Source organism: Lissotriton helveticus, chromosome 11, assembly GCF_964261635.1.
Source record: "Lissotriton helveticus chromosome 11, aLisHel1.1, whole genome shotgun sequence".
NCBI lineage: Eukaryota > Metazoa > Chordata > Amphibia > Caudata > Salamandridae > Lissotriton > Lissotriton helveticus.
In genome coordinates this window covers 110,875,025-110,902,843 of record NC_136072.1, presented here as the reverse complement: position 1 = coordinate 110,902,843, position 27,819 = coordinate 110,875,025, and the positions used below count along the sequence as shown (strand labels likewise).

The 27,819-nt window shown below is 42.1% G+C and overlaps 1 protein-coding gene across 1 annotated transcript in view; it reads right to left on the bottom strand.

Moving 5' to 3' along the window:
• Window positions 1-3,899: 3,899 nt before the first annotated feature.
• LOC144790678 (fetuin-B-like) overlaps window positions 3,900-27,819 on the bottom strand; it is a 217,393-nt gene continuing 193,473 nt past the window's right edge. The window contains exon 7 of the mRNA XM_078665403.1: window positions 3,900-4,594. Within this exon, the coding sequence (XP_078521529.1) occupies window positions 4,049-4,594 (546 nt within the window). The 3' untranslated portion in view covers window positions 3,900-4,048. The remainder of the gene's footprint in view (window positions 4,595-27,819) is intronic.

The following is a 27,819-nucleotide window of genomic DNA, read 5'->3' as shown; positions in this document are numbered from 1 at the left end:
CCCCATACGGAGTGATTCAAGCGCTCTACAAATGACATAAATACAAATAAATTGGAGGAAGGCGAGTGCAGCTGTTCAACAGCGAAGTGAGCGCTGCGGAGTGCAAGGCATTGCCTGGCAACACAACCGATGCTGTTAACGTGGGTGCAGAAGCTGGAAGAATGGCTGTTGTTCACCTATGCCCTACTACCACCAAGATGCCATGTCGAGTGCTCCCTCGCAGCGAGGAAGCTCTGCAAAGGAGAGAACACTTTGTCCATCCCGGATTAGCAGACACCAGCTCAGGAGGATGCTTTCAGAAAGGAAGATTGCAGCTACTTTGCAGCCACACCAGTGAGCGTCGCCAACGAACTCTTTTGCTTCTCATTTAGTGCAGCAGGAGAGGCCACACTACAAACGTCCTGTGGGTCCTGACCAGTTCCCAAGTGGGTGCCCTCCCTCTTGTTTGGCCAAATATCCCTCACTGCTGTGCCACATGAGAGCGAGCCGCCTCTATTATTGGTTGCTAGTAAAGAGGGTGTTTATTAGCTGGTACCACACGTCTGGTGGTAGCGCACAGTCGTTCCTCAATCCAGACTGCCTCTGATATCAGCTGACATACCGGCTTATCGCTGACGGCCGTGTTAAGCACTGATTCAGTCAGTGCTCCTATGCAGAACTCGGACCACCTTGTCTTGGGGAACCAGACTACTTCATAGGCTACCACCGTACCGACTCATGGGACTCTCCAAATTAATTATGAGCTCTCCCTACGCATGGAGTTGAACCAAGCACGCCCTAGACAACCCAGTCCTGATGACGATCCAAACTCACATGGATCGAAACGCCGTCGACCTAACAGCGTATTAACAGGTGTACTCCTCTTCGGTGGCTCAACAACCAATTGAAAATTTTTTGGTGTATTGTGATATCACGTTGTCACTTAACTTGGAGCCATTCACTGTAAATTATTTGCACCTCGTCACAGTGCGCCGTCCTTGCTGTTCACTTCTTCACTTGCGCCGCCACTTTCATCACAATCACTTTCTAGCACCAAGTGTTCTATGGTTTTCTCCAATTTATTTATGCAGTGCTGTATATTCTTCGACCATAACTTATGTTGCAATATAAAGATGATTAACTATCTTTTTCCAAATTAATGTGGTTTCTCCTTCTTTCCTTGTGAGTAATGCTGTATGCATGCATGATTAATTGCCTACACATCCTTACCGATCAGGACATTGTTTTCTAATGCATCTGATATCAGCTAAGGCCCAGATTGTTAAGGTTGCCCTTTTTGTGAATGGCTGGTAATGTAGGAATAATTAATACAATGCCCAGCGTTTAATGATCTGTTAAGGTGATCAAAATACAGGGGATCTAATGCATTTGACCTATGCCTCAAGGTGGTCTCTGTGTAACAGTGCACTGGATATGATGGTAGGTTTGCATAATTGACATGGCTCATTTATTTATAAAGTGGTGTGTGTACGACGTGCATATAAGAACCTATCTTTTAGTTGCACGCATTTTTACTCCTATGACAGTTGCCTAGTTCGCAGAGGGAGTCATGTGGTTCATGACCTAAGTAATTTGATGACAATTGTCTAGTGACAAAGGGCCATATGTATCAACATTCCGGTTTGCGATTCCTAAATAGCGATTTTTAAAAAATCGCTATTTAGAAATCGCAAAATGGTATGTATGTAGAAAATCGCTTCTTTTTAGAAATTTGCGATTCGCAATTTGCGAATCGCAAATTGAGAATATTTTCAAGGGTGCAGGGGTGTCCAAAGGACACCCTGTTGCACCCCTGAAATCTGCATGGGTGCACATGTGGCGCACATACATGCCCTAAGGGCATGTATGTGCATCACATGGCACTTTGAAAAATATGCATTTTGAACTAGAAGTTGGTGGTAATTTGCGATTCCTTAAGGCCAATTTGCTATTTTTTGTGGCTTCTTACATTGCATTTAAGGAATCGCAAAATTTGTGATTCCTTAAATGCAATCGCAAGATAAGTAATTGCATATTTTGCGATTCCTTATTTTTCAAGCAGATTTGCTTGATGCATACCATTAGGCCAAATTGCATTCGCAAACGCCGAAATTCTGCGAATTTCGGCGTTTGCGAAGTCAATTTGGCTTGATACATATGGCCCAAAGTGGTTTATGTGATTTGAGGTCTAATGTGTCTTATGTATAATACTGCGGATATTTTTATATAATCTTTTGTGAAGTCTCTTTTTGTGGTTTGGCTAGTGTGTCACTGGTGAGTGTGTGTGTTGCGCAAGCGCTTTACACATTGCCTTTGGGGTAAGTCTGACAGCTCTTCCAAGAGGGTGAGCAGGGGTTATCTTGTGTGTGTAACTCCCTTAACCTGACTAGAGTGGTGGGTTCTACCTGGCTCAGTTGCATACCCTAGCCAACCAGAAACCCCATTTTTAACAGGATCACTAGTACATTTTCAATGCTCCAAGGTGTCAGTGGAAAGGTACTTCAGGTCTAGAGAAATGCGAGTATACAGGAGCAGCGAGAGTGATACTCATCCTTACGGGTAAAATAAAAAATCAATATCTTGAATTTGGAGAAGAGTTTTTTACTTTTTAGAAATAATGCATTCTTTTGATGTGGTTCTGTTGGCCTGACCAGTCCTTAGTTAGTTTGCATTGACAGCTGTTCACATTTGCAGTATAATAGTGTGTTTTCTCATATGAGCAAAGCCTGTCTCTCTCTCTCTCTCTCTCGCTCTCTCTCTCTGTCTCTCTCTCTCTCTGTATGCTTGTGTGATTTTCCATTCCAATAAAATCTTGGAAAAATAACACTCAACAGTGGTGTCTGCCATGTAATGTGTTGTGTTCTGTCAAGTAAGCAGTGTTGAAGAAGTTCTTTATTCTGTAACTTTTCAAGGTGTCCAGCTGAGGCTCTGTGCATGTCATTCATAAGCTGTGCATACTACTGTTGCTTTGTTATATAAACATGGCAAATAATTTCCAAAATTAGTTCTACATAGGCTAACCAGTGAAATGTAGTGGGAGGTAGGTTTCTCTGGAAGTATCTTAAGTATTTGAATATTTATCGACCCTTGTTGTTTAACATTGCAAGTCCAACCCTGTCATGCTATCAGAAATAATGACGTGCATGATTTCAGTATCCTGAAGCTTTATAAAAACATCTGTATTTTTGAGATCCTTCAGACATTAGAGAGAGGACTCTCCATCAGTCTGTCTATTTGCATTATATGTAGTTCTTCTGTTGCATTTCTTCAGAGTCTGACCTTATGTTAGTCCTCTAGCAGAATGTGACTTTGACTATATTGTTTGAGCTAATTCATGATTAACTAACTAATTAACTTTTGTTTTCTGTAATGACTATATATTTTTTTCAAATAAAACCATGAAGTTTTAACATGGAATCCTGTCTTGTGCAACTTTATTATAATACGCCTTTGTCTAAGTCGTACAAATGCTCAGAAAGTCTTTCAAATTCTCAGACAGTCCCGATCTTGTGCATTGCACCTCCTCATTAGTTAATTAGCGCTTGTGTTAATTTTACCTGTAAAAATAGATATTTTGGTCATTGTCAGCCAGTATGTTAGCTAGGTTGACTGAAGGTGACATGTTCAAATCCCAGAAGAGCAACACTGCCATTTGCCTTTATGAAATTAATTAAGACAAAATCTTGGACTTTGGTAAGAATAGTGCTCGTTATTTGTGCAAGGAAAAATAGTTCCTTTTGTGGTGGGCATTACGTTGGTATCACATTTAATAATGTTAATGGCTGAATCCCAATCCTAGCATATCTGCTCCATCTCACATATACATAGAGGGAAGTGCCAGCAGGAGTCACGAATAACCAAATGCACAACTGAAAGGAAATGACAGAGGAATATCATTACAACAAGAAATGGAACCAATAGAAGTTGTTATTTTTCATTTATTGCGTTTGACCATCCAGTACAACAAAAATAGCAAGGCTCTGTAATCACTTTATGCTACTGGAAAAGATTATTCATTAACAGGGAATAAACATGAAATGTTCATTTCATTTGTTACATCCACATTCATTTAAGGTTTTGGGAATACGGATGAAATGTGGGGAAACTTGTGCTCAGGATCTGAGGGGCATCCTGCTGCATCTGAAGGGTGATGGGGAAATGGCCGTGGTTCTGGATCCTGAAATGGACCAATACCACCAGGGACAATAGGGTGTTTTGTCTCAACAGCCTCTTGATCTGGAGAAGATCCAAGGGGAACTATGGGATGTGAGAAAACAGGATTGCTTGGGGAGGGAAAAACATCAGTCTCATTGATCATACTATAGTACTCCACTGTTCCAACAGGTCCTCTGGGAGGTGGAGGGATCAGCTTTCCTACTGTGTGTTCTGGCGATGAGCCTTCATCAGGTTTTTTAGCAGGGTGTTTCTGAGGTTCACCAGAGGCAGATCCGTGTCCATGGTTCTCATCATGCTTTTCCTCATGGTAGTCTTTGATGCCATCTGGAAGTTTGATAATTTTTCCGCTCGGATCATATCGGTTTTTATAAAATATCTGAATCTTTCCATGATCTTTACCGTGGTGCTCATGCTCTCTGTAACGTGGAAGACCGAGTTTCTGTAACAGTAGGATACACAAAAAATTGAAAAATGAGAGATTCTTCTATATCGTGATGACATTCTTGCCAATTTTAATATGATTTTCAGTATTACTTTTTACTTTGCTACACACTTCTATAAATTCTAACCTCCAGGCTTATGGGCACTGCACAAACTAAATAAAAAATACAACCACTTAATCCAAATGACAAGACTGCCTGTTTTTCATTTTGAAAGGTGAAACTTCGTTTTAAATTTAAATGTGGGTGTTTTGGTATAGACGCCATTTTGTTTACGAGGTGAAAACTTTTTCCTATTTATTTTTCCTTCTTCGCAATAGAAATTATTTCTACAATTATTATTTGGTATAAAAAAATCAAATGTAATAACACTTGATCAAACATGTTGTTTGGTCAAAATGTAATTCACAAAAAAATAGAACCCATCTAACCATTGAATGGACTATAGCCAAAGAACGAAATGGTGACTCACCCACCGTTTACTTTTTCATAGAGACAAGTTTTCCTTGCTCGCTTCAATTTTTTTAAAGTAGTGCATTAACCACCAAATAGCCTAATTGTATTTCCATGTGAATTTTGTTTTTAAACACATTAATTTAAACTGCTAAATATTCATTTTCTGTGTTTCTGGCCTGTGGGTTAGACGTGTCCCTAGTTTTTGCGTCGTGCTGAAAAAAATAAATAAATTTTGGGTCTCTAAAGTGAGGTGGCGAAGTGAACTTAAGAATGATGGATTCAACCCAGATCTGTGGCTGGGGGTGAATGTCTGAAAAGTTTCAGCGCTGCATCCATCATCTCTTTCTGTTTGCTTTGTTTGCCCTAACTTGGAAGGGTATGCCCAGACGTGGGTCCCTTGCTCACTTTGCCACTGGATTCAAGCTAGCCTGGCTGATGAAGGGTGTTACCCAGAAACCGGTCCCAGGATGCTTGTTTCCGGTTCAGGGAAGTCCTGACTTGACAGTTTGGGATGACTGTTCCCATGAGGCACAGTGTCAAGACTGATTTGCATATAGCTGGGTCTCAACTGAGGTGGCAAAGTAAGCTAAAGAATGATATTGGATTCAAGCCAGATCTGTGACTGGGGGTGAGTGTCTGAAAAGTTTCAGCGCTCTGTCCATCATCTCCTTGTGTTTGCTTTGTTTGCCCTGAGTTGGCAGGGTATGCCCAGATGTGGGTCCCTTGCTCACTTTGCCACTGGATTCAAGCTAGCCTGGCTGATGAAGGGTGTTACCCAGAAACCGGTCCCAGGATGCTTGTTTCCGGTTCAGGGAAGTCCTGGCTTGACAGTTAGGGCTGGACTGTTCCCATGAGGCACAGTGTCAAGACTGATTTGCATATAGCTGGCTCTCAACTGAGGTGGCAAAGTAAGCTAAAGAATGATATTGGATTCAACCCAGATCTGTGACTGGGGGTGAGTGTCTGAAAAGTTTCAGCGCTCCGTCCATCATCTTGTGTTTGCTGCGTTTGCTCTAAGTTGGCAGGTTATGCCCAGACGTGGGTCCCTTGCTCACTTTACCACTGGATTCAAGCTAGCCTGGCTGATGAAGGGTGTCACCCAGAAACCGGTCCCAGGATGCTTGTTTACAGTTCAGGGAAGATCTGGCTGGGCAGTTCGTGCTGGACTGTTCCCATGAGGCAAAGGGTCAAGACTGATTTGCATATAGCTGGATCGGAACTGAGGTGGCAAAGTGAGCTAAAGAATGATAATGGGTTCAACCCAGATCTGTGACTGGGGGTGAGTATCTGAAAAGTTTCAGTTCTTCGTCAATCATTTCCTTGTGTTTGCTTTGTTCTGAATGCTAGCGCTATAACTGGCTGCTATCTCCTATTACAGCCTGGAGTCGTGGAGCTGCGGAATGGCCAGAAACCAGTAACCGGCTGGCAAATTTCAGCATTAAGGCTTGATGGAGTCCAAGTATGCCAGGTAGTAGGGGCCGACGAGACCCAGTACTCTCCGAGGGAGCGTGGGCTGAAGTGACTCTCTTGGGCGAGCCACTAATACTTACTGTTGCTGAGGCACTTTTTCCTCTTGGTGTCTCTGCTGCCCTCCTGCTACCTCTCAGCTGTTCCCCAACCAGTGAGCGCAAATGCATATGAAACACCCTTTAAAGCTGACAACTTTGGTTTTAGGTCTCCAAAGAAGACTGTTTTCCTTCCCTCCTCCTTTGGGTCGAGGATTGTGAAGCTGCCTAGCTTCCTCATTCAAATCTCAAAATCCTCACCCGCAATCCCCAAAAGGCAACAGGACGATACCTGTCATGGTTTATCTGGGGATTAGTCTCCACTGCTTGGTGGTTGAGCGCCGCGCTGCAGAAGTGGCACGTCCAGGTTCGTGTGTGGCTTGTGGCTTGGGCCAGCACCCCTCCCCAAAGAATTCTAGCTTAGAAGCTGAACAATTAATGCAACCATATGAAGCAATTGATAAACAACTTGATTTGATCACTTTTTAGATAAAATGATTAGCACAAACAGGACAGTCTCTTAGGCAGGAGATGAATGCTCAAAAAAAAAAAGCAAGCAAATCTCACACTGAAGAAAGTACCTAGGCACCAGGACAAAACTCCACTTAAAGACCTGCGAGTATACGAACTAGAACCTGGTCTGCCAAGAATCAAGAGGTTATGATGGATGCAGAGCAAATCCTCTACCTCTCTCCAGTGAAAAGTACTTCCCCTTTTAAAACAGTACTCTGTTTATGTCTTCGACAGCACAGATTGTAAATGTCATTCGCTTTTCTTCTTTGATTTCCTGCAGCAGCTTAAAGAAGATGTGTATGATTTAAAACCTTGGCCTACGCAGTCAATAGGGGTCCCATAGAGCGTTCACTCTCTGGAGCTTCTAAAGAATGATAGCAAGACAGAGTGCTGGAACCAGTTCACTTCACGCAATGTTGAGGAAGGAGTACAACCTCCTTGATAATAAAGCAGAGTTTGGAGTCTGTTACCTGGCTTCGCTTATTCCAGACTCTAGATGCTACACTAAAAGTTCCTGAATTCCAGTCCAATTAATTTGATATACAAATAGCTTTACCGGAATCATAGCTCAATTTACAGCCGTAATTGATTCCCGTTTTGAGAAGATGCACTCAACGATAAAAGAGCTATTGCATAAGTCCACAAAAGGATCTGTAGCGTATATACAAAATAATAAACAGAACCAGTTTTGTACCTGCAGTCCTAATATTGAAAAGTTGCAGAAATTTCAAACTATTGTATCCACCTTGGTTGGGGAAATAAAAACCATCAAGGCGCATTTCCCCCCTAATAGAGATAACAAGCTTTCTAAATCTTCTCCAGCCACAGAGACGAAGGAATTGCCACAACAAATAGTTATCCAACTGTGGCACAACTCCAAACAAAGGATTGTATAGTAGCCGAAGAGTACAAAAATCAGGATGCCTCTGACATGAATAGTTGTGAAAAGCCCAATCCTGCTGAGCCTACATTTGATACTAACACTTTACTGTCACTTGAACCAATACATTCTCTTAATAAGAGCTCAATACTAAATTTCTCCACAGAACCAGCTGTCACCTCAAGTAGGAAACAAAAGAAAATAAGAAAAAGAGAGAAAAACAAAAAGGCAAGGGAATTAATAAAACCAACTGCAAACTTGTTTCCGCTTTTCAAGTGACCAAGAAGATCTTTTACTAATATAGACCATCTAAATGGTACAATTCTCCCTACTGATAGAGAGCAGTAGAACTCTTAGTGCTTGCCTCACACCTTTCAACAAGATCAACCACAAATTGACTCATCCCCTACCATGATTCAAATGGAGTTGATATCCACTCCATTGCATCTCTGCAAATTTAAGTGAAGGAGAACACCAATCAGTATAACCCCAAACATAGAAAAATCAAAATTGTCCCCTCATTCTCCAGTTAAGGCCCGAAGCACTACAAACGAGCACTCGGTGGCAGTCCCAAACCTCCAGGGACTACTGCAAAAAACAACCACGCTGCAAAATATTTGTCACACCAGTTCTGCCCAGACTGTTGTGGATAGTGATCTACACCTAAATCAACCACTTTCATCTGTAAATAAGCCTTCAGTATGAACAATGCAAAAATGAGCACTCCGCAAATGATTTGTCACACCAGCTCTGCCCAGACTCTTGTTGATAGGGACTCACTTTTCTGAAAATAAACTTTCTGTGGATATTGGCTCTTTTCAAAAGCCTTTAGTCAAAGAGTTGTTCTGAAGGAAAAAAGCACAACTTTACTCCAATCTCATTACAAATCACGCAGTAACAGTGATATTCTGACTAGATCTAATATCTTGAAACTATCGGTTTCACAGGAAGATTTATTGGTTGGCAGATGTGGGGGCACCGATTGTACAGTTGGGGTCCCTGGGTGTCCAGCGATGGCACGGACCTGGGAGTGGGCCTGATTGGACCCAATGGCAGTCCACCGGGAACTTTGTGGCACCCCCACAATTAGCAGTAGGGGAGGGCTTAGGGCGGCAGCCCCCAGTCCAGGGGATCCCAGAGCCAACCCTTATCCATAAGGGTCACAGCATTTGGAGGTCTCTGTCGTAGGAGGGCACACGACTGGGACAAACCCAGAAACACCATTAAGAAACCAGCTTCAGAACTGGGGGCGGACTTCATTAAACGCACAGACCCGGAAAGCACAGAGTTATGGTGAAAACCCAAGAGAGAGATGCAGCTGCAAACCAACAAGATGGATACATATGCAATTCCCAGACAACAGGTTGAGGGAACTGGACAGTCTGAAGAGCCTGTAGGGTCCCCGGAGCCCTCTATGGCGGCGATCATGGCGGTTATCAAGGACCTTAAGGCCTTCCTTGAGCTGAATATAGATGCAGTCATGATTGATGAGGGACTCCTGTGTGCGGACTTTCAAAAGATGTCAGACAAGGTGAGGACCGTGAACTCCCACATCCATGATCTCCAGACCTCCTTCAAGTCCCTAGACGAACAAGTTCGTACATTGACAAAGCAACAGGAACAAAGCAAGAATTGAAGACCAAGAGGGGAGGGCCTGGCGAAATAATGTGCGCATGGTGGGAGTGCCGGAGGGCGCAGAGGCCTTCAGGGTGGACCTTTTTGTGGCCGACTTGATAACTACCCACCTTCGTCCAAACTGCAGCACAAAATTCTTTTCAGTTGAGGGGGTGCATGGGGCCCCGGTACCACTGCCTAAGCCGGGAGCCCCCCCACGTACCACCATAGTCAGGATTTTCAACCACTGAAACAGGGATGCAATCCTGCAAGCAGTTCAATCACAAGGGAACCTGAAGTACAAGAATGCCACGGTGCACTTCATTCCGTACTTCACTTTGCAAGGGAAAAGGCAACAACACCTTTTTGACGAGGTTAAGAAAGTGTTTCGAGAAAAAGAGCTAAAGTATATCATGTTATTTCCGGGCAAGTTAGGATCCTCGCTGAAGGGAAATCCAGTTTCTTTCACTCACTGGCAGGGGCATGGGCTGGGCTGGAGGGATGGCAAACACCGGAGCAGTGGCGACCACGGGGACCTAATAAAAAACACTCTCAGAGCGATCAAGGCAGACGCTAACTAAGATTAGACGACAGCCAACGAGCTGAAGAGGCAGATCCAGAAGTGACTTAGCTAATTGGCACATAATGACTCATAGCCTGATGCTCAGCTTGGTTGGTAAGGCCTGCTGAGATGGGGAAAGAGAGATACTGTGAACTTCTTGACCAGGGGCACATTGACAGTGACATTATGGAGTACATCTGTGTAATTTGGGAACGGGGCTGGGCTTGGTTTTTGGAAGAGGAGGAGGCCTAGGTTGGCTAGTATTGAGGAGTACAGTCAATAGACTGACCGCCATGCATTCACTGGATCCCTCCAAGACAAGTAGGATGTTTCCATGGCCCCACAGGGCTCTGAGTGGCTCTGGGGTCTTCTTTGATCACTAAGGGACTGCAAATGAGATTAGGTGGGCAGAGAAGCCAACTCCTTGACATGCTTAAATTATACTTGAGGACGACAGGCACTCTGTAAATTGGGGAGGTGGGTAGTTTGACCTACAGTGCAGGGTAGCAGGAAGGGGGGAGTTTGGGAATGGTTAGGTTTCGAATTGTCTTGTTAGTAGTTGCGGTGAGCTCCGCAAAACAGCGGGGGATGAGTGAACCCGGGGAATATGGCCGTACAACGGGGAGGTGAATTGGTAGGCCCCAGTGACACAGACCAGACCAACACGTGGGATCTACCTTGCCGGTTTACTTGCAGTTTTGAAGGATACAGCATGGCGTATTCGATGCCCAGGTCATGAAGCTGTTTCTTCAAAGGAACAAAGTGTCTGCGAGCCTTCTGTACCCTTATTGTGAAATCTGGGTATAACAAAATATCCGAGCCTTCATACAGCAGTACTTTCTTCTCACGGGCAACACAAAGCGCCACGTCCCTGTCGCGATAGTTGAGTAATTTCGCTATTATTGGACGATGTGGGCCCCCCCGGACCAGGGAGCGATGTACCCTTTCCACCACAAACAATGTAGAGAAGACTCCCTCCCCCAGGAGGGTAATCAGCAGCTTCTCAATAAACTGTTCCATGTCCCCAGTGGGGGTCGCCTCTGGCAGTCCGGTAATTCTGACATTACAGCGACGCAAATGGGTCTCTAGGTCTTCCCTCTTGTCCTGCAAGACTTGCAAGACTTTACCTAGTTTTTTATGGTCCGAATCCAGTGTGGTATGTGTCTCTTCCACTTCTGTAATTCTCCTTTCTGACATGTCTAGCCTCTCGGCATGCTTTTCCTGTAGCACAGCGCATCCATTTTCGTGCCCACCGTTGCAATGCCACTCTGCAGGCCTTTTTCCATTGAGAGAAGCATGGTGCGTATATCCGCGCAAGAGTACTCGCTCTCCGTTGTATGTATCCCCGTAGTTTCGGTATTGGCTGCATCATGGGACTTAGAGCGCTTCTGCTCGAAGGACAGTTTGGCTTGCGTCTTGTCTCCTCTCCCCATTGTGGCAAGGGATCTGCTATGTCCGTACTTGGTTCCCGGCCGCAGCAGGCCCGCACAATCGGCTACTTTGGGATGGGGGGCTACCACTCAACAGCTACCCCATCTGGGCCCTCCACTCTTCTGTGTTTATGTTCGGCACATCATGGGACAGTCGGGCCAATACGGATCCACCCTGTTTGATAGCTTCAGCCATCCCAGGACCCAGCACTCTTGTTCTAGTGTTGTGCCACAGTCTCTTCCCGGCTCTAGACCGTGGGTGCTGCCTTAGCAGTGTAAGATCTCACCCAGTAGTGTATCTTGCCCTCTGGGTGCTTCGGTTTAAGTCACCACTGTCTGGCCTCGCCTTACTTCCACTGGTGGTATCGACTCTTTACTCCCACCACTGCATCAGATTTAATCGAGTCTGGGCCAGGCAATCACATATACCCCCTTTCCGCCTGGGCTCCCGAGTAACACCTGTGGTATGTCACCCCCGTGTGGCACACTGCATGTACCTCACAGCCAATGCGTTACACTCCCATGGGGGGCCTGGTTTGCTACAAGCACCTATGCTTTCTCCTGTGGGAATGAATTAGGAGTCCTCTTCTTATCGGGCAGAACTAAGTCAGACGACTGGCTTCTGGCACTTTTGCGTCCCTCACTCTGCCTGTGTGTCAACTCTCACTGTACTTCACAGCAGGGTTCTTGTCTCCGTCTCGGCCGGCCCGTGACTCGCTCCTACTTCACACGGATGGCCTCAGCTGCTCTCCCCCATGCTCACAATCACGCCTCTCTTACTGCATGTGGGTGTTGTGCCTCAGTACTCTTCTCACCTGGGCCCCCGCCAGCAATCTTCCGTCACTGCACCCTGCTGCGGGGACTCCGACTGACCGCCCCGGGGGTCACGCCACTCTCTGCGTCACTGCCGTTGCCGCTGCGCCGTCTGCCTTCTCTTCGCTATTCACTGGGCTCTGGGTGCTGGGCAGTCCAAAATGGTTGCCTGATGCCACCTATTCTGCACTTGCTCCGCTCCAGTCTCACAGCTGCCTCCGTGCCACCGCAGGGCTATCTCCTCCGCTCTCCGCAATGCCTTGGATTTCCGCCGAGCACGGCTCCTTCTATCTTCCGCAGTATTTCAGTGATGCCGTCCGCCCTCCAACACACGGCCGCACGTCCTGTGACGCCGCTCCGCCCTTAACTACACTCCAGTCATGGGATTTACGGCCGAGGGGCAGCGGTGGTGTCTCCCGACGATTCCTCCGGATGCACACCTCCAAATGGGATTAAAGTTTGATCCGCCAACAGCTCTCGCCCTCCGGATGCTGAATCTTTGGAGTGTGGGTTTAAGTCAAGTGAATGCTGTAGGAAAATTGCCCGGATAGTGTAACGACAAGGCTGAGCTCAGGGCTCAAGCGGCCATTTCAGTCGCGAGCAAGCTCCGCCCCCTCACACAAATCGCTCTTATGTTGTGTTTTCGGATTTACAGTATGGAGACACTGTATGTACTTGTACACTTGGGGTTAAATTTACAAGAACTTTGGTTGATGTTCATTTTAAAATTAACTACTGAAGGGATAAAATGGTCTTTTACCATGTGTAAGTGAGAACTGAGATATGATGTAGCTGTGTTGTAGGAGAGGGTGCTATAAAGGTAAAAGGTAACTAATAAATTACGTTTTGTGTTTTAATTTGTGTTTGATATATTGAAGTAACTGCATGTAGTTATACAGCTAGGTTTAACTGTAGGTTTAAAACAGAACATAAAAACTGTTTTTGTATTATATGTAAGTAAGTAGTAAAGTAGTTGGTACATTGGCTAAAGCAAAAATGTAAATACACTTTTTTTTTAACAGAACAATATCTACATAACTGAAGACTGTAGGAAGATCCAAATATAGGCAGGAAACGAAATGGTGAGCAACGAAGTTTATTTATCAAATCCGCCCACAATGAAGTCCAGTCAGGAATGCCCAATACACATAACTGTTTTACAAACCAAAAACCACCCCATTTTAAAACACAACATTCTTCCCAGGAAACCCACAACACGAGACCGTCACGAGCTGTGACATGACAACCACCACGCTCGTGACAGCTCGTGTAACCAGAACAGCACCCAACAAAGACAGTTACAAAAGCTCAGAGGAAAAAGCAACAGAAGTAACTACAGTATTTCTGCAGAACTGAGACACAAAATGAAGAAAATGCAGAAAAAGTGGTGAAAGAAAAAAGAGTTACTGGTAAGAGGACAAAGTCATTTCTTAAAAATATATGTGGACACCTGCCGAGATGATGAAAGAATGTAACAAAGATGCTCACACCTTAACCAGAAGACAGAATCAGAGCCAGGAAATTTAATTGTAGAGTGTTTGTAAATCTACTGCTAAATATGAAGTATAGAAGAAGGAGAGCAGCACTGAAACAGAACAAGCTAAAGGAGTAGTTGATAAGACCTTTGCTTTGAGGAGGAACCTTTTCATTCTGATTATAAATAGAATTAAGACTCTTGACAAAATGGTGTTGTACATGAGGAGACAAAACCAGAAGAAAATATTAGTGAATAGAAGTAACTTTTGTACAGTCTTTATTGGAGAATGGATACATACTTCTACTATAGAGCCTTTCTTTAATGAAGAAAGCTATCTCCAGGATAACACATTAGTTCATGCTATTGATGAAAGAGGACGAGGTTATGAAATGAAAAATGCCACTCCTATAGCGAAAGAGGTGATAGCATCTAGAAATGTAGAACTAGTTGTTGCAAAAGAGATACAGGGGAGGCGTAGTCAGGCCCTGTATACAAATGGAATTGTGGTAGTGTTTGTAGTATTCAACTGCAATCCATTGATATACTAAGAACATTTCTACGTATCTTTCCTAGGCAAAGTTTAAAACACAAAATAAGTACTTAACAAGGATTGGATCCTTCCAAGGTTAGAAGGCATACAATTTTGGACGGACACTTACTACCTTGTTTATCAAAGGAAGTGAGCCAAAGCACCTTTCATAATTTCAGGATGTAAGTTGTACAGCTTTAAACAATGCAAACTTTAGGTAGGAGGCTATACTATGTGAAAACTCCTGCTTTAGGTTTAGGAGAAATGAATAGAGCACTTTTGCATATTGCTGTGGCACAGGTAGAAAACTTTGTGATGATGTGCAGTTTTATTTCTTTTGGCCAGAACAGGACTCTACGGAAAAAGAAGAGTTGAAACAGGAGGAGTTGCAGAAAAGGACACAGGTTTTATAGTTTTTTGTTTTTTTTGGGAGAATAGAACTAGCATTCATTTTTTTTTATTCTTTTTTTTAAAAAATATTTTTATTTGCATTTTTCCATATTTCAACAAAACAAACATGTCATCATAAGTCAACATTTCCCGACCTCCAGCCCACAGGTTTTATAGTTGATAGCTTTGATGAAGAGATTACAAAATGTAACACAGAGTGCTCTTAAAAATCCAGGGCATGATTGTATATGTTATCAACTCACTCACTAGAAGATTGAAACCTGGACTGTTGACTTGTATTTGAAAAGTGAAATTGAAAATAATGATAACTATAAAAAGTTTGCTGTGTACTTCTTTGTAGAGGAACACTTTGCCTTGTCCATATAGCAAGTAAATGTAGTAAATGTAGTATACTTGTAAAGCGCACAGCTGCCCCAGCAACGGGGCGTCCCGGCGCTGTATAACTCTGGGGAACCCATCCTGGCTTTCCCTGTGGGATGGTCCCTTGCTGGGAGTCCCCAAGGTGGAGCCAGGCATCCCCGGAATTGGTGGGGCCGTTGTGGAGATTAGGCAAGCTAATGCCCAGAGTTGCCGAGTGGAACCCCTGATTAGAGTAAGCACCGAAGCGAGAATTATCGAGTCCGCTGACCAAGGTCCACGACCCTGCCGCGTCGGGAATTGAACCCTGGTCCCAGGCTGACTTCTGCTCTCAGGCCTGCCGCCTCTAACCAGTGAGCCACACTACTCCACTTATATGTAAGAACTGTTACAATAAAATAGAGGATAATAAAATGTCTGCTTAACAAGTTAGTACTGTCTTCCATTCTACAGCCACTTCAAGGTTTAAAAGTTTTGGAGTCAATTCGTATCCAAAGTATACTTTGATTTCAGGCCATAGTTCGTATGAAGCCAAAGACTGGCAATACACCACCAACATAAAGGTCTAAAATGTAGAGTAGTGTACTGGATTACTAGTGTTTTCTCAAAATGTTTAGCAGATGCTCAAGAATTGTTAATGGTAATGCTAGGGCTATTCGAGGGAGAAGATGTGAACATCAGTGAATTATTTGGTTTAACTTATAAATGAAATTATAATTATGAACATTGTGAATTCCTCTCTAGCTCTGAAATTAATTCTGAACAATTACTCTAGTTCATGTAACCAGATTGTAAAGCTCTGGCCTTTGAAAATGTAACCTAAAATGCCCATCCAGATATGACCTATCCAAACTGCAGATCAGAACTCAAGTGTACACCTTTACTACAAAGGTATGGGAAATATGTCATAGCCATGCTACAATGATGCAGAGTGGATGGTACTAAAATAGTAAATGAAATTACAAACTTTGTACACAGATACATTTCCATCTGAAAAAGAGGTTTCACAAGTATAGCAATCATATTTCATGAAGAAGTTAATATAACCTCTACACACTACACAATATATTTATGATGTGAAAGAGGATGCACTCTGTGAATCTAAGGTTAAACTTGGTTGATATGTTTAATTAGTGTGCATCCCTGTCATCGTGCAGTGTCCGAAGGCACAAAGTAAATAATGACAACAAGTGTGCTGGGAGGGAAGGGTCCCTACCTGGCTGACGGGAGCACTTATCAGGAAAAAACAAATGTTTTTGAATCAAATGTTGACGAAGTGAACATGCTTTGATCAAAATTGATAACACTTAATCCGATATTGATGCTTGTTCCTTTTAATTTTTCAGAAGAACAATACCATTGTAGCGCTGACATCATGAGGGATTTAACCCGTTAGCCGCGGCCGTTTTTTCGTGGCAGTGCGGCGGTTTTAAAGAGTAGGTGGGCTGCGTCGGCCGTTGGACTGCGATGGCCGACCGCAGCAGGGAAGGGGTTAATATGTGAGCTCAGAGGCAGTGCATTGCGGGACATGATTATTGTTAGCTCAGATAGCTCAGATAACTATAGCTACTGAATTTCACTGGTTTTGTATGAGTGAAATTTGAGTTTAACTATAATACCCCTGTAACCTTTGGCTTTATTTAGTGTAAAAATATATATGCTCACATGGGAGTGCATGTCATAAGGAGAAATGAATGTTGCAGTGGTTCCTTGCTGGTCAGATTCTCCCCATGAAGAAGGAGCAGATGCTCTGAAACACGTCAGGAAAGAGACTATATGGAGTGCATGTTCCGGTTTTGAAATAAAGATTCAGTAGAATCATTTCATGTGGAGTGGCGTCTTTAAAGATCTGGGGCCTTGTTGTGTGTGTGTGTGTATATGTGGAGAAGTGTGGCTCACTGGTTAGAAGCGGCAGACCCTGAAACAGAGGTCGGCCCGGGACCAGGGTTCAATTCCCGTCGCGGCAGGGTCTTGGGTCAATGTCCGCAGACTTGATAATTCTCGCCTAGGTGCCTAAGCTAACCATGGGTCCCACTCTGCAACTCTGGGCAATAGCTTGCTTAATCTCCACAACGGCCCTATCAGCACTGGGGATGCCTGCCTTCACCTTGGGGGTGCCCAGGAGGGACCATCTCACAGGGAAAGCCAGGACGGGTTCCCCAGTGGTATACAGCTCCAGGACACTGCGTGATGGAGTAACAGTGCGCTTTACAAGTATACATTATATATATATATATATATATATATATATATATATATATATTACTCCAACTCGCCTTCAACTTCTGTACAAACAGACACGCGTGGACCCAGTTTGGTGAGTGCATCAATTTATTTCGCCAATGCCGCCATATATATGCACTGAAAAAAACATGGATTTCAGGAACGTTACAGTTAGTTGGACATTTCTCTCATACAAAACCATAGAAATCCCCCCGTTATAGTTAGTTCAGCTAACTATAACTCACGCCCCTTCAAAGCACTGCTGATGACATCCTATATTACATCATTCATGACATGGTCAGTGACATCACTGATGACTTCTCAAATGACATCACTGATGACACCATCCATGTCAAAATCTGATGCACCTCCTCACACTCTAATATATTCTTTGATAGACCCACTGTAAAATACAGACTACCATTTTTGATTTGTGCAAGTGGTTAGAGGTCTGCATGGGTAGTACACATGGGATTGTAGCAGTGCATGTGTTAGTGCCTGGGTCATTCCATGAGTACATAGGTACTGACTGGAAGATTAGAGTACTGCAAGGAGAGTACATGGTAAATTTATAAGTGCTTGGGTTTTGGTGGAGTGATTGGATAAGTACATGGTGCTGGCTGGGTGATTGAAAGAGTGCATGGGTACTGACAGGGCGATGGCTGGACTGCATAGGTAGCTCAGAGGATTGTAGCATTGCATGTGTTTGTGCCTGGGTCATTGCATAAGTACATGGGTACTGATTGGAGGATTAGAGTACTGCAAGGACAGTGCATGGTGACTTTATAAGTGCCTGGGTTTTGGCGGAGTGATTGGATAAGTAAATGGTGCTCGCTGGGTGATTGGAGGAGTGAATGGGTAGTGACAGGGCGATAGCTGGACTGCATGGGTACTGCTCAGGGTATTGTAGCAGACCATGAGTTAGTGCCTGAGTCATTGCATGAGTGCATGGGTTGTGACTGGATGATTAGAGTGCTGCAAGGAGAGTGCATGGTGAATTTATAAGTGCTTGGGTTTTGGCAGAGTGATTGTATAAGTACACACGTCACATCAGGCCCGCTCCCTCCCTTCACCGCTGTGCAAACGCACCCCATGTGGGTTTTAAGTTGGGGGATTAATTTGCCTTGAATCCTGAGGGTCCCTGGGGGATAAAGCAGCACCTACTTCTTCCCTCATACTAGATTTAGGTTAGGTACACTGGGGTAGGCTTATTTTAGAAGCACCAGTTGAGTATTTTAGCCTGTGTTATTTATGTATGTATTTTTATATATGTCATAGCAACAGATCATGCTATTAGAGTATTATTTTATATTACTGTTTGCACTGTACACTTTATACTTCGCATTCTGTCTAACGATTGTAGCAGTTCATATCTCTTGCATGAGAAAGAAGACTGTTCATTAAACCCTTTTTATTGAAACGCCCGTCTCTCTATTTCTGTGCAACTCTGTAGAAACTAAGCATGCACGATTGACTGAGTGAAATAGTTATCTATTGTTTCCATGACTCCGAAGATATTGTTTTGACTCTAAGGGAAACATAGTTGTCATGTTTATGCGGTTGTCAGAGAATAATCCCTTCTTGTTCATTCAAGAAAGTTTCTAGTGACCTCTGAGTTAGCTGGCGCAAACACAATTAAGTTTAATATACTCAATAGAGACATACTGACCTCAGTCCTATGTCAAAACTATAGTGTATGTTATTCCTATGCGCGGAGCCTATTAGGGATACAGGAACTACACTACATGGTGCCCCAACGGTTTGGTAAGGCACTAATTTAACGCTAGATACTGAAGTAACTTAGTCGTGCTTTTTTCAGAGACCCTTTACTCATAATACTCCAATAGACGTCTGGAGTGGGTAAGGGATAATATCCGCCATAGCTGAGTAGGACGAAAATTCTAATGTATTAGCTTTTTGGTTTGTTCAACGCTGAAGGATACAGTGTTCCAAAATATCGTGCACCTTATCTTGGTTCCCTTGAAACTTTCCCTGAAAACTTTCATTAAAATGGCGGACGAGGATAACACCTCGACTGGAGCTACAGGCGATGATGCTGGACCAGCTTTTAACATAACAGGTTTTACTGAAACTGATGCGAATGCTGTAATAATTCCTCCAAATTTAAGGAAAACTATCACTATAAAACTTATTAAACATGGCCTATCATCAAGAGGTGGTAGAGCAGTTTTTGTTATAGCGGCACATGAATATCACCAGACAGAGGTATTCTACTCATGGATAGTCTTCCCAGAAGCAAATCCAGTAACACGTATGTTTCACTTCTACTTCTACTAAGAAGATGATCCACCGGATGAATATATTCCTTTCGAGGATATTGAAATTCCGTTCAAATACCAGGAGCATGAGCTCTGGTTTAAAGGCGCCCTAAAACATTTAAATCACTGTACCACTAGGTAGACCAGGAGCAACATGGTCAGCCTTAGCCAGCTACACACCTGACCCTGACATTGAAACAATGTCCGATGATGAAATACTTAAAAATATACAAAATGTAATAGAATTATACAGTTAAAGGTCGTTACCAAAAACACTCCTAGATCTTCTAAAAAGAAGTGGGAAAATAGCAAACAACCTTCCAAAGTGAAGCGTTCTAATTCCAGAGGTAGGTCTCCTCAAAAGGAGCCCTCTGAAAGGAGGTACAACCTCAGGATCAGGGATAATTTGAGAAAACCTGACGGGTATCAAGATACTGATACAAGTTCCTCTCGTACCTTTCAGTTATTGTCACAGGAATCCGAAACAAAGAAGAACGCGTGAAGTCCAAAGACGATCAACACGTTCAGAAAAGTAAACAAAAAGCTCAATTTACCAAAAAGAAGGTAGCAGGTCTAAAAATCAGACATGCCGAGATCTGGAGGACACAGCTCAAGAACGGAGAATTGGCTCAGACGATGTTGGACAGCGCAGCAGAAGTCACAATAGCTCACCAGAATCTGATGGTACATCTGGAGACCGTGGACTTGAATGAAGACTCCGGATGGAGGGAGACATACCAAGAAAAGTGAAAGCACTCTTTTGGGAGCATCTTTCCAAAGGCTATGATATACTTCTAGCTGAACAAGACTGGCCACCAGAATTTGTCAGGGAGCGCCCACATGGCATTTAAAAACTACTTATGCCAGGAAATGGGCAGTCACCCAAGCCCCAGCATTATACAAAAATCATGTAGGATGGGATAAGTATTCACCTCTCCATAAAATAGAGTTAAAAAATCAACCAACTGCACAAAGGCAGTACCCAGTTAAGCAAGAAGCTAAAACACAGGTCAGGGAGATCTTAGATCGACTTGAATACCAAGGGGTTATTGAAAATGCACCTCATCAATGAACAATCCTTTGTTTCTTGTCTCCAAACCAGACAATACCTATTGTCTAGTTTTGGATTACAGTCATCTAAACTCTTGTTGAAAAACATTTGTAGTGCAAAATGCACAGTACGGCATTAATGAATAACATTGTGCGTAAACAATACAAAATCACATTAGAAATTTCAAATGGTTTCTTTTGTCAAAATATTGCACCAGGAAGCAGGTATTTGACCGCTTTCTCGATAATGGGGACACAGCGTTGTCTCCCACAAGGATTCAAGAATAGTCCTGGGTTATTCTCAGCAAGGGTAACCGAGTTGCTACAAACTTATGATGATGAGGCATTGTCATACGTCAATGATATGTATCTGAAAGACGATGAGTTGGATAGGCACTTGAACAGGGTGAACACCATTATACTGAGCTTCCCTTCTGAAGGGTACTAATTTAACTTTAAGACATCAAGAATTGCCCATCTGAACGTCCTTTTTCTAGGATATGAATTATCAAGAGAAGGCAAAAGCCTGGCAGCCAACTTTTTAGAAAAGTGTGCACTGCTCCAACTTCCAAAAACGCTGAAAAACGTAGTCAATTCTAGGTTCCTGAATTTCGGAAAAACATACATTCTAAATTACGCAGAAAAGGTTAAACCTCTCTACGAATTAATCAAACCTGATTTTAAAACAGTAAATTGGACACAATAACACACACAGATTTTGCGGTCACAGGGGAAACGCATTATGATTGTAACTCCTGAACCTGCCTTAGAGGCAGTCACAAAAGCGAGCATTCCGAATGCTAAAGCTTTACATCCGAGATGGATACAATGGGTTAATTCTCTTACTGCAACTGATGTTGAATACGTTTTTTATCCTTATTTGAAAACACAAGCATTCCTGCAAATATGAACAAGAATGTCCTCTAACTACTGAAATTCTGTCTCTATACCAGTATGAATGTATAATTTGCACTGACGGATCAGCACAACCCGCTACGGGGGTAAACAAGCTTATAGTGCTGCATGCGCGATCGTTAAAGGTCGTATGCACAATAACAAATTCCCCACACTCATAGTGTGCGATTCTTTCTACTGTGTACAATCATATAATGAATATTTACTGAATTGGCTTCAAAACGGTTTCAAAGATGCAAAACTTGGCACAATCAAGCATAAAACACTTTGGGAACAAGTAGTTCAGTTGCGAAACGGACTACTAAATACTCAGGTGATACACAAGCTGAGTCATCAACGGGATGGCATTCACGTTGAAGGGAATTCATTGGCTAATGAAGCCGCGAAGGCTGCTGTTCAAACGGATTCCGTAGCTGCAATCACTCGTTCAAAAACAAAAATAGACAGTGAAATAATGCTTGCTGTCAATGCAACATGCAAAGGCAGCGGTGCAGCATTACTTAAAGGGTTTCCACTCAAATTCTTATACATAACTGACACAAACAATCTTCCGTTTGCTCGAATCCCTTGCGTGGGGGATAGAGTAATTCCAAACATGGAACATAGATTGGGACTGATCCTAGCACCACATGAAGGGCTCGCCTCTGCTCAAGCAGGTGTTTCAGCCACAGTAACGTTATTAAAATAGAGATACTGGTGGCCAGATATTAGGAAACAAACCCAAAACTATGTTTTGGATTGTGAAATATGCCAGAAGATGAAAGTCCCAACTGTGAACGTCCTGCACAGACGCCCCTGTTGATCTCGGATAAACCATTAGCGTGGGTTTACCTGGACCACTGCGGTCCCTTAAAAAGGGATGGTAACTATAAATATATCATGGTCGCAGTGGATTCATGTTCTAGGTTCCTTTGTATGTGGCCTCATCGCTCGGCTGACGCTCAAACTGTTATAAAAGATTTGCGAGTCTTTATCGGCACATATGCAATAGGCATGCTACATTATGACCAAGGTCCTGCGTTTAGCTCTCGAGCTTACAAAGAGGCCATGGCCAGCTTGGGCGTTGCATTGCGGAATTCTTGTCTATTCCATCCTGAGGGTAATTTGGTTGTGAGAGAAAAAAACGGGACATAAAGCAGTCTATAATAGCTAGGGTATTAGGTTCAGGTGACGGGTGGGTCAAACATCTAATAAGTGTCCAACGTAGTCTTAACAACTTGCCAAGACGTTCTCTATGGGGTAACACTCCATATGAGGTCCTTTTGGGGACAAGAATGTTGGTCTCGGACCTTGATTGTCACACATCAGTGGTGAAACAAAAGAAATTTGATATCAAAGACCGTTTGGCTGTTTTACAGGACTAAAATGAACTAAGAACGAAACAAAGCAATGTGTTCCTGAAGCCAACCACCACTGGGGAAAAACCAACCATCCCAGCAAGGCCTGTCCGGATCCCAAAGCTTGGTGATCTAGTCAGAGAAAAGATTTCGGACAAGAAGGAATTTGGGCCTTCTTACAGACAACCAGTCCCTGTCCTAGCAATCCACGGATCAAGAACAATTTTACTGCCGCCCATTGCTGGTAAAAAGGAGAACAGGTTTGTGTCCATCGACCTGATCAAACCAAACTATGTGGCCGATACTAAGCAGTAGGCCAAGTGGACTCCGACAATGTAGCAGACACACTCCTCTAGCTACAATCCAAGAGGTTTAGAATGAAAGACTCATCACCTTTGAAGATTCTACAGTGAGAAAAGAAGGACTAGACAACAAAGCTATGGAACTCGTTCCTCTTGAGACCCAAATAACAGTTCGTCATGAAACACCTGTCTGCACTGAAGTAGCACCTGTCTACAATGAAGTAACAAGTGATCAAGTGGTTCCAGTGATTTCAACAAATTTGGATGCAATTCCAACCATTGACAGAACTGGTTGTGTGTGTGTATCAAAGGTTATATTGGGGTAAAAGGAGGTCTGCCACTCTATCACAAGGATGATGTCATTTGAGGGATGGTTATTGACCATGTCATGAGTGATGTAATATGTGACGTCATCAGCAGTGCATTGCGGGCGCGCAAGTTATAGTTAGCTGAACTAACTATAACGGGGGAATTTCTATGGTTTTGTACGAGTGAAATGTCCAACTAACTATAACGTCCCTGAAACCTAGTTTTTTTCAGTGAATTTCTAAGGTTTTTTAAATGCTAATTTCAAACTATAACATGCCTGAAACCTATGTTTTTTCAGTGAATATATATATATATATATATATATATATATATATATATATATATATATATATATATATATATATATATATATTCACTGAAAAAACCATAGGTTTGACACCAGATATAGTTAGCTGGAAATTTTACTCGCATAAAACCAATGAAATTCCCACGTTATAGTTAGTTGGACTCACTATAACTTACGCGTGCAATGCACTGCTGATGACGTCACATATTACATCACTCATGACATGTTCAGTGACATCACTCATGACATCACTGATGACACCATCCAGTGAATGTGTGTCTTTCTGAAAAATAAATATGTTTTATATATGTATATGTAAAAGTTTATGGAACAATAAATGTTTTAATAAGTGTCTAAATGGATGTTTTTTTTTTAACAAATTGATTGGTTAACTGGCTTATTAAGTGTATCTTAGTGAATACATATATTAGTGAGTAATGTTTAAATATTTAAATATATGTATTAGTGTTTCACTTTGTATATAAGTGGCTGCATAGGTTGGTGAGTAGCTACATGTGTATGTATATGGGTTATTAGATGTTTTTTAATATCAGTATGAATGTCTATATGGTTTGGTGGGGGTATTACTTAGCACATAGATGCATGAGTGACTGACTCTCTGTTTGTATGTGTTTTGAAGACAGCATATGTGCAGGACTGTATGGGTGGATGAGTGTGTATATGTGTGTGTTAGTGAGTGAATGACTGTTTCACTAGTGTCTTTATCTGTAAATACATATGTTTTAATCTAGTATATGTGAATATTGATGTATATAAGTGAGTATATGTGAGAGTGAGGGATTGTAAGAGTTCCTGTTTAGATTAGTATATGTTTTTTAAGAGAATAAATATGTGTAAATTTCCTTAGAAGTAAGGTGGTAGTGTGTGTATAGCTCTATATGCAAATAAATGGATGTTCAATAGTTTATTTTCATGTGTAAGTATATGTGTGAGTAACTTTTGGATGACTGTCAGTGTGTAACAGGATGTATAGGTGTATTACTACATATGATGAGTGAGTATATGTATGAGTGAGTATATAGAACTGTTGGTGAATGAGTGGATGTGTATATAGATGGTGGAATTACTAAATTGGTTGTTGTAAGTGGTATGGGTATCTCCATTTTTTTCAAAATTTTAGTTTCTATTTTTGAATATGTGTTTCAAGGCTAACATTACAGTGAAAGGAGGTCTATCACTCTGTCACAAGGATGGTGTCATCAGTGATGCCATGAGTGATGTCACTGACCATGTCATGAGTGATGTAATATGTGACGTCATCAGCAGTGCATTGCACGCGCAAGTTATAGTGAGTCCAACTAACTATAACGTGGGAATTTCATTGGTTTTATGCGAGTAAAATTTCCAGCTAACTATAACTGGTGTCAAACCTATGTTTTTTTCAGTGAATTTAATAGGTTTTTTAAATGCTAATTCCTAACTATAACTGGTGTGAAACCTATGGTCTTTTCAGTGAATGTCATAGGTTTTTTAAATGCTAATTCCTAACTATAACTGGTGTGAAACCTATGTTTTTTTCAGTGAATTTCAATGGTTTTTTAATAGCAAATCTTTATAGTTATAAAAAATAATAAATTTTAAAGCGAAATGTATATTGTCAAATTTTTTTTTTTTTACCCCGGGGCGCTTCCGGGGTGCGTACCGGTGAGCGCACGGGTAAGCGCAATGTCCTTAGGGTACGCGTACCGGGGCGCGCCCCCCCAAAAAAATGTAATGAAGCAGTTAGCATGAGGAAAGGACACAAACAGAGTTATGTTAAGAGAAAAAGAGCTACAAGATGACCACAGAGGGATTGTTTATTACATAGTAAAAAATAGAGAAGGTGTAATTGGATGAAAGTGAAAAAAGTAAAATGACTAAAGGAGCGAAAGAAAGGAAGAGAGAGGAAGAACACTAAAGTAGAGATAGTGTGAGACTGTGATTGGCTGTTTAAAGAAAAAGAAAAGACAGTAAAAAATGGAGAATGAAGGGTAGTGGCAGAATCACGATAAATAAAGAACAATGAGGGAAAGTGAGTAAAGACCAGGTAGTATAAGTAAAGAGGGGTGAAAGAGGGAGAAAAATTGAATTACGAAAACACATGTGGAGTGACAAAGAGAAAGGACAAAGAGAGTAAAGGAAACAGTACCTGAATGGGCTTGAGTAAAACAGCAAAAAAAGATAAGTAATGCAGTGTGTGTGACTTATAGGAAGTCAGTGGGTGTAGGTCGCAGTGTGGGTGTGTAAGGTGTGTCTATGGGTGTGGCTGTGTGGGGTATTTCGGTGTGGGTGGAGGTGAGGGTGTGTGAAATATGTGTGAGGAGTGTATGTGTGTGGGTGTAAATATATGCTATGTATGTGTGTGTATGGAATGTGTGTGTGTGTGTTTGAGGAGTGTGTGTGGAAGGATTTTTTGTGTGTATGAGGTGTGTGCGTGGTGTGTGTGGTGTGTATGTTACAGGTGTGTGTATGTGTTGGAAGGGGGATGAGGTGTATGTGTAGGAGTAAGGTAAATAATTAAGAAAAAGAGAATGAGTGAAGAAGCAAAGGAAGAGATTAGAGGGTAAGTGAAGTAAAGAAAAGTGATTGAAAGAAGTTGAATATGAGATGGAAAATCGGAAAAGGGGAGTAAAAATGTAGAATAAGAATAAGTGAGGGAAGCAGAGTAAAGACACAGGAGTGTGGTAGATTAAGAAAATGTTAGTGAACTTAAAGCAAAGGGTGATCACAAACTACATTTTTTTAGTCATACTTACCATATAATAAATAACATTTTAAATAATTATTTTAACTACACTTTGTATCTGTGAAAGAGAAAAGAAAAAATAAGTTATAATTAGTAAAATATGTATTTTAAATTAAAAGATCCAAATGAAGAGGTTAAAAATCATTACGCTCTATTTAGAAATAAAGTTAGAGTGAAGAACACAGAAAGGGAAATAAACTAAGGTAGAAGGACAAAAAGAGGGAAAAAGAAATAGAAGGAGAGCAAATTACAAAGAGTAAGGCATATAGATTCACTGAGAAAAAGAGAGAGAAGAACAGAGAAATGAAATGAAGGTAAGAAAGATACTAAAACAATGTGAGTTACCAAAACTAAATCAGGAAACAGTAGTAAGTAAAAAGATAATGACTGAGACAGAAAACAGTCTAATTAAGGATGCATTTAGAAGAATGAGGAATACAAGATAACTGAGAGTAAATGAAGAACAGTCATAGAGTGAAAGGATGAAGGGAGACAGGATAATATACAACGATTGAGGAAAATGGACTGAGAAAGTTATAAGGTAGACACACTAAGAGAAAAACTGAGTGAGGTGGAGTACAATGAGTGAGAAAAGGAAATGAGTAAGTGAGCAAAAAGAAGGAAAGAGAGGAGAAGACGACTAAAACAGTGGTACTGAGAGAAAGTGATTCGTTGATGAAAGTAAAGAGAAGGACATTGAAAGAAAGGAAATGAGGGATAGTAATGGAACCAGAGTAAAAGAAATGGGATGAAGAACGATGAGAAAGGAGCAGTGAAGTTGTTGTAAAAGAAGTGATAGAAGGTAGATAAACACAAGTGAACATAACACAAGTAGAGTGAGGCACTGAGGACATAGAAGTAGTGAACGAAAAACAGAGAGAAGAGGTCAAAAGTAAGGAGCAAACAAAGATAAGCTAAGGAGAGTGGGTGATTTATAGTGATAGAGTGCAATAATACTGCTGAGTGAGTAAACAGGAATTACTAAAAGAGCAAAGGAGGAAAATACGGAAAAGAGAAGTAAAGCAGAAAGACTGAAAGCTGAAAAGTTATGCAAGGGAGAGACGGGATACACACAGTTGAAATGAAAATGAGGGGTTGTCAAAGAAGTGGAGTAAGGTAACGGGGGTTACAGAGAGTGAGAGAAAGAAATTATAAGTGAGTAAAAAGAGCTGAAAGAGGATGGAAAAAGGAAAGTAAATGTCAGAGAAT